Raw genomic sequence first — 8147 nt, forward strand, 5'->3', positions numbered from 1 at the left:
AGAGGCTTCCAGCTGGTTTCAAGCACCTGCTTTAAGTGCAATAAATATGGCAATAAAGATGTTCAGTCCTGTAGTTCTTGAACAAGAGCTGTTGTGCAGTGCATTGCTGGACATGGCTCTTTTTAGCTGGAATGTGATGTTGGGACACAGGCTATGCACTCCATTAGGTTTATGGTGGTATTGAGTACTGGATTAATCATTTAGCACACAGCTGACAGTTATGCCTGGCATCCAAAACTGGATGAGTGTCATGTGGCTTCAGATATTGCAACCTAAATATATGACACAACATTCTCACAGAAAACCCAATCATTCCATTTTCCATGCATTTCAAACTTCTCAGATTAAAATACACAGGAAGGCATTTGTTTCTTACCTTCCCTGTTGCTGGCTTTAACTCACACAGGTCATGCTTGTAGAAATCCATTTTAGGGGTTGTAGGATGATGTAGGCCCAGGACCCCTGACTAAACAAGTTGACCCAGGGGCACTGGGGGGCAGATGATGATAAATCAGTGTAATTGTGTCAACACAAACTCAAACATGATGTTGGTCCCAGATTGCAGTTTTTCAGATGACAGTGTTGTGCTGGTTCCAATCCACTATGGCTAGCTGTGCAGAAGAGCAAAACCTTAACCTTAAAAAGAATTGTGAGATTCCCTTCTGACATGAAGAAAGACCTTTTCAGTCTCAAAAGGGATTTGTTTTTGTAAAAGGAATTTGTAAAACACTACCGAGTAGCCTTGAAATATGACCATACTACTTGGACCTTTCTCTTTCTCTCCTGTTTAAAATAAATTACCCACAATATTCAGTTAGCTCAACCTAAAATGGCGTCACATAAGGGGTTGCAGCTAAACTCATTACTCAGTGCATCATTTGGCAATCCAATACTGGCAGCACTTACAGCCACCCTAACCCAAATTAAACCTTATCATGACATCTCTGCTGCCATTTGGGAGCAGAAGCCCGTGACTACTGTAACTACTGTTAAAATGACAACATTGTCTGAAGATGGGAATCTAAGAGCTGAGAATCAGGTTGCACTGTTGGCACTTGGGCTCTAGGTTCAAAGACTTCTTGCTGGTGTTTTGTTATGTACTGTATTCAAGCAGTGTGTTGGTGATCAGGGCAACTGAGGCTTGAAGAGACTGTCTACGCTGATTGAATTAGAAGGGATGTAGAAGTAAGCTCTTTTCTTGCTTTGGTCTGGCACTTTACAGGCAGAAAACGTGACTTCAGGTCCATTGACCTACACACAGTAGAAACATTCTTTACATCTTTAGATTCAGTGATAGTAAAAATGTATACAAACAGCTTGGAAGGATGTAAATGTACATAATTTGGGCAAGACAGTCAGTACTTGGAAGATATGAACATAAAATCAGACCACATTTCTAACATAAATGTACTCAAATTACTCCAATTTCAAAGGACATTGTAAATACAGAATATTGCAACTTGATTAGCTATGTTCTGTATAATACCTTAGTTACATTACAATAAACTCAGAATGTTGCCCTGTGTGGGATTGTTCTCTGTGTAAATTACAGGCAAGATTGAAATCTAACAGGTCAGATTCTCAGAATCAAGCAGCTACTCATAATGATTTTCTAGTAGATGTTTTTTTCTGAGATTCATAATGCATGGCTTTAGTGAAATTCCTGTTTTGTTAAACACTTACATTAGTCATGCAAATACTGTAAGGCATAGTACACAGTTTATCATTGTGTTAAAAAATATTATTATATGTTGTTCTCCTAACAGTTATTCTTACAAAATACTTTCAATTCAGGTCAGTGTTAGTTAATAATTGATGCATGCACTGGTTGCATTACGATCCTATACAAAGAAAGGATAAACTTGTTGTGTAAGTACATTTCAGTTCAATGGCAGAATTCTGAAAAGGGCTTTCTTGGCAGGACTTACACATCTATTTTATTCACAGCATCTGCAGATTTTTGTGAGATAAGAGTTCCCTTTCTTTAATGAACATTCTGTTTTATGAAGGAAGGGGGGAGGGCAAGGGCTGCTTTGTGTTTTGTGTAGTTTCTCCTCTTCTGATTTGTAGATAGAGCAGCATTAAGAGTTTGTCCAAAGTGGCCACTGAGTAATCCGATTGTCCTTCCATGCAGGGGAAAAAGCCTGTGATAGCAAAGATTAAGATCAGGGATTTAGGCACAAACAAACTGCTTTTCATTGTCTAATAGAACACCCAAGGATCAGCATCATGAAAGCTGTCTGCTGTTTTCTGCTCTGCACTCTGTTAGCCCTACAAGGTAAGTTACATTTTCTGTGTTTTTACAATCTGCAGCGATGAGCAGTAACCGCTCATCATGTGTATCAATGGAATGTATGAATAGTGTTTAATTTACGTTTCAACTCTCCTTTTAATCGTTCTCAGTCAAGGAACACTGGTCACAGAAAACTTGAATGTCACTGTCAAATCATATGTTCTGAAGACTGCTTCCATGAGTATAATGTGTTAATAATGCTGTGGGCTGGGAATCCAGTGTAATGGTGAAATATGTATCTATGAGCTGAGATTGTGACAAATCTAGTATTATGACTCTGGAAATCTGTCTCACATTTTAATACATATTGCTAACAACAGAATTTTGCATTTTAACCGTATAGAACATCAGGAGTGACAGCAGTGACAAGCAGTAGATATAAAAAAAGCAAGACCTCTAGTATCACAGGAAAGGGAGAAAGACACTAAACACCTGGGCAGACCCGTTTCAGTTATTCCTTAGGTTTATTATTATGTGACCTAGTCATACAAATAACAAGATGAATTACTATTTAACTTTATAGTCCTTTTTAATTTGTTTTCAGTACAGTTCAATGGTTTTATTTCCTTGCAAGAAAACACTAATATGTGAGTTCAGAAAACAGACATTGGACCCTCCTGCCTCCTTTTGTTAAAGCCTTCATCTCTGGTCTCTGAAAGCCTTTTGTGTATTCTAGTTGTACTGAGAAATGAATAATTCAAAATAACCTACTATACCATAACCCCTGAAATGGTTCCTTCTTCAGTTTACATGTATGTTGTGTTACAGTCCTGAATGGAATCTGGTGTGCAGGTCTTGACTGTGAACAGGATAGAACAAGTGTGAGGATTTACAATATTCCCTAAATAGTCAGCTCCCGCTTCTGACAACGTGCAGTGTGGAACTGCATCGTCCAATCCCTTCAGCCTGTTAAAATATTTAATCCAGGACTTACTTAGACAACACCTGGTGAAGGATCGAGATGACGCTCTGAAATGATCTGACAGAAAAACGGCTCTTTGTACAATCTTTAGACAAGCGGAAATCAGCAAAAACTTCAAAGCATTAATATCTTAAGAGTATATGTAAGACACTGCAAAACTTCCAGGTGTAAATCTTCACCTGTAAAATCTATATATCTGAAACAAAATGTTAGTCATTCCTCCCTTTAAGGGTTTACTGTTTAGATTAATGGCAGTTGCATTTGTTTTTTTTAGTTTTGCAATATCAAAATGCATAAAATGGCCTCTTCACACACACGGCATGATTTAGATGAAATGAACTCCTTACCATTGAGGCATAGCAGAAGAAGCAGGTGGAGGTGTGCCCTCAGTCATGCTGTCTGGTTTGCAGAGAGTTACCTGCCCTGGTGCAAGTGTTGAACGTACCACGAGAGGGGTAAACACATCTGGCTTTATAATCCCGTTTTCATGTGTTTGACGTTCTATTGAGGGTTGGAATTCCTATGGTATGACGGAAGGTAGATTCTTCTTAATGTGCATTCTGCCTTAAGGAGAATCTCTAAGAAAACAATAATGCAGATTTAACCATAGGTGCAACATTTTGTTTCTTTCAAAAACCATTACACAGTCATTATCAAGATGAAAAATTATGGGTATTTTTGCTGAGAAAATAAATGAAACAAGTTTGTCATATAAGTCTTAAAATGAGGTCCAATTTTAAACCACACACAATGCATAGAAGCCACTCTTTACTGATGAAAAACAATTTTGCATCTGGAAGGCCAACCTCTTTTCACCTTTAGACAGGAAAAATAGTGGCGTGTGTTACTCAGATCGGACCAATAATTGTTTTAACATTGGAAAATGATATGCTAACAGGTTTCAAGAGGAACTGTAATATACAGTACATCGATTGCTGGAGTGAAGACCAGAGCTGAAACTATAGATTGGTCATGCTGCAGAGTTGAACTGGCTTGTACTAAACTGTGGGGTAGCAGTGCTGACAGTAGCTGCTTGTTTTAGGTGAAGCGCTGCGCTGCTACAGCTGTGTGGGCTCCAGTGATGAAGACTGTAATCGTCAGGGCTCCCAGCAGTGTCCCAGCCACTCTGATGCCTGTTCCATCATCAGAGGACAAGCCAGTGAGTGCCCAAACCTGACCTCACACACAAAACACACAGGGATGATCCCGCACAGTCTCACTTAACATGATCAGTGACTTATTTTCACTGAATGAGATCGATTCCTCAGACGTTTGGCATTGTAAGATACAGCCTACTTTGAGCTGGAGCATGGTGGTAACCATTTTACAGTCTCTCATCACAAACTACAGCACCATTTAGGACAATTAGGAGGACAAAAACGTAGCTGAGACGATCTTTTAATTCAGCTAAAAAGAAGAAGTTATTTAGGTGACAGGAGATACTTTACTCATTTACTCCTCGTCAGACTCAGACTTTGGGGTGCCTGAGTGTCTATGACAGGGCTGGATAACACCTGCTTTCAAGACCTGCAAAAGATCCCAAATAAACAACCTCATTATCATGTTTTCCAAACTGACTTGATTTCACAAGCAGTGGAGCGAAAACAATAGAAACATATTGGTTCTCCCTCATCTAAAAAAACAGGATATTTTGTGAATTTCTTTTGGACGTAATGTAGCTTTGGCTTCAAAGCTGTTGGTGAGATCCACAGGGCATTGTCCTCCCAGCTCAGATTTTAAATGACAAATTTCTGGATTTAATGCTTCCTGAGTTGTGGAGCTCAGAAACCCTGTTGGACCCCAGATGATGAGACAAAGGGTAAATGGGACCTCTCCTTAGGCTGTTGTATAGAAAACTTGGAAACTGATCAGTCACGGTGGGGAAGGAGCAATAAACCACTGCTTCTTCTGATCTTAGTAATTTCAATGTCAATAATTAAAATAAACACAACCTATTAACACTCCATCACACATTCCAAAAAACAAAACAAAAGGTTTTAAAACCATTCTCCATTTAGACAATGAGTACATACAGTACAGTCTGTCTGTTGAGGGTATTCTGGCATGTGGTGCTGTATTGGGGAGGTGGTTTTGAGAGTTGACAGTTCCAAGGATTCTTTGTAATCAGATTACAACCAACTAGGGATTTGCAGACCTGGAAGGATGCACATGGGCAGTGAATGGTCGTTAATAGGCTTTGAACATTCAAGTTATATGTATTTTTTGCCGCCCTTCTACATCTCAAAGAAGGGAACTCTCACTGTAATGAAGTGTTACCGAGTGTGAGAAGCAGGAGGGCTGACTCTGGGTGTGTCCTGTTCTAGATGGCGTTATGAAGTCGTGCTCGTACCGCTCTTTCTGCGAGCAGGCTCGGAGGGAAGGTTCCAAAGTCGCGGGGGTCAAAGTTCACTGCTGCTACTCGGACGACTGCAACAGCAAGGGCCGTGCAGCCAGCCATACCTACAGCACCAGCTACCTCCTGGTGCTGGCACCTCCACTTCTGCGCCTACTGCTCATCTAGTGCCCCCGCACCTCTGCAGGGCCGCAGCTGGATCTCACCATCCCACCCCTTAACCCCAGCTCCCCTCGCCCCCCACCACTCCCCCACACCAGAATGAGCTTCAGGACTTGCAGACTGACTCCTCCTGCCGACTAATTCTATTACCCGACACACCGGGGGGCAACTGGCAACTGAGGGGTCGGATGAATCTTGCCATCATTACACCTTTCACTCACGAGTCCAGTCCAGGAAAAATGCAGTTTTCCAGATGTGTCCCCTGGTCAAAACTGGTTCAGTTTGAAACCGTTTGATACCTGCACTGGCATGTTCAACTGCCTTTCATTTTCCAAAGAGGCTTTCCCCACATGGAAGGTAGGGCACAGCAAAGGAAAACCAATGGGGAGGAGTTACTGTGCATAGAAAAGAACTGCCATTCAGGAATCACAGAGAAAGACAAAACAATATTTCATTTCACATCTTCATTTTAATATTTCATTTGCAGCTAATTCTGTAGACACTGGACTGTTGTAGAAGCATTAGACGTTTTAGGTCAACTCTGCAGAAAAAATAAAAAGTGACAGACAATACACATAGTTATGTAGGGAGTGTGTACAGAAAGAAACTAGTCCATTTCCCCCATGTTGACCAAGTGGATTAAGGTTAATTAAGGTGACCAAGGTGGATTAAGGTGTTCGGGGGAGGGTGGGGGAATAGGTCCCCCTAGCGGAAAATATATTAAATTACTCAGCACATTCTGCTCTAAAACCAAAGGGAATGAAGCATGAAATTTTAGGCCATAGCTTTCTAAAATGTCCAGTTACTTGATTTGTATCTTTGAGTCTAAGTCATTTCTTCAGTGGAAGTACATGTTGCAGGAACTGTCCTGGCCAAGCCATGTATGATACATGTGAAGAGGTTCTGTTTAGGTACATAGAGAGCCAAAGTACAGTGAGGCCATATAAGTAACTGTCCACAGAATACACTTCATCCTCTCCTCCTGGGTGGAGGACTGGAGTCTCACAGGCCATGTCTTTGCATGTTTCCTCACTCTAAGGAACTCAGACCATTGCCAGCTGGGCCCTGGCCCAGGAGTGCCCAGGCCTTCTCACACAGCGCCCAGTCCTCTTCAGGGAGGGAAGCCAAGGATTCTCAGCTTTCGCATGTCAATTCGCAGAGTGTAGTCTGGCAATGCTATTTGCTGCTATTGGAAAGGGACAGAATTAAATAGAAATATTTCTGGGAAGAACTCACTTTTATCCTTACACCAGTCTCTGTCCAAATGCCTTGAGCAAAGAGCAAATGACTTTCACATTCTGCAGGTGAGATCCACAGCACTGGACTGCAACCCATTCACTGCACAGCATCTGTTGGAGGGTAAACCAGGAAGGGAGTGTACTGGGCAAGGATAACCAGTAGGACTAGCCCGTAGGTGACTGGCCCAGCCATAGCAGTTCTGAGGTCCTGGTTTCTCTGTATTGCAAGAACTGGGGCTCCAATCCCACAGCCCAGGAATGACCTTATCCCTACACATTGTGTTGTGTGAGTGGTGTTTGCAGTAGAGCAAAAGGCAGCAAAACAAACTATCACCTCCACCCATATGCTCCCAGTGCTTTGCGCTTCCAAATTAAACTTATTCTTACCAAATCTAGTTGTATGTTTATGTACTTGCAGTAAATTTGTGTCAAAGTGACCCTATTGGAATATGCTGAACAAACACAAATAGGGTAATGTTCTCTCTTAAGAGATAAGACTTAGTCAGTGTAATGTGAGGTGAAAATATGCTAGAGTGCACTGTAAGCTGTACTATAGCACTGCCTACCACTGAATGTCATTGCTCTGTCCAGGCTTATCAGTTTTCCAAAGGAAAGCGAAAGAATATTTTTTTCCTCTTTGTCATTAACACCACATCGAAAAGCTGGGATTTACTTGTTTCCAGTATTAATTCAACAGAAATTTGTTTATGAGTTAGCAAAACTCTTTTTTTTAGTAATATGTAAATACCAATAATAAAAGGCATTTTTTCTGTATTTTATATTGGTGTTTGTTTTGTTTAATTACATTACAGTAATTGAGGAGTGTTATGGGAAAAAGTATTTATCAAACAGAAAGTCTATAAAATTATATACATTAAGAAAGCCACCTTTCAATTTAAGAATCTACAAAAGATTTTCAACCCTTCGTCTATCATTCCTCCGGACACTGCCATTTGCTAAGTGTTGCCAGTAGAGAGCGACAAAGGCACAATTGTCCCTCTAACAAACTTCCTTCAGACTAACTGGCAGTTCACACTGAAGTGAGCAGGTAGACTAGTACAATTACTTCAACTTCACCATCAAACAACGGAAGTAGGCCTGTGGTTAAAAATTACGCACGAAATACTTTGCAAATGTAATTTTATGTAGAGTTAATAGTGCCATTTCAATTATAAAAAC

At 40.8% G+C, this 8147-nt stretch overlaps 1 protein-coding gene across 1 annotated transcript; it reads left to right on the plus strand.

Moving 5' to 3' along the window:
• Positions 1-182: 182 nt before the first annotated feature.
• ly6pge (lymphocyte antigen 6 family member pge) lies at positions 183-7742 on the plus strand. Its single transcript, XM_088917440.1, has 3 exons — positions 183-2278; positions 4258-4374; positions 5540-7742. The coding sequence occupies exons 1-3, from the start codon at positions 2230-2232 to the stop codon at positions 5734-5736; spliced, it is 363 nt and encodes a 120-aa protein (XP_088773566.1). The 5' UTR covers positions 183-2229; the 3' UTR covers positions 5737-7742.
• The last annotated feature ends 405 nt before the right edge of the window (positions 7743-8147 follow it).

This window comes from Atractosteus spatula, chromosome 5 (assembly GCF_055471065.1).
Source record: "Atractosteus spatula isolate fAtrSpa1 chromosome 5, fAtrSpa1.hap1, whole genome shotgun sequence".
NCBI classification, from domain to species: domain Eukaryota; kingdom Metazoa; phylum Chordata; class Actinopteri; order Semionotiformes; family Lepisosteidae; genus Atractosteus; species Atractosteus spatula.

Coding starts and splice junctions, on each gene's coding strand:
- ly6pge (XM_088917440.1), top strand. CDS start 2,230: ATGAAAGCTGTCTGCTGTTTTCTGCTCTGCACTCTGTTAGCCCTACAA. Junction 2,279..4,257: donor CACTCTGTTAGCCCTACAAG/GTAAGTTACATT, acceptor TGCTTGTTTTAG/GTGAAGCGCTGCGCTGCTAC. Junction 4,375..5,539: donor CATCATCAGAGGACAAGCCA/GTGAGTGCCCAA, acceptor GTCCTGTTCTAG/ATGGCGTTATGAAGTCGTGC.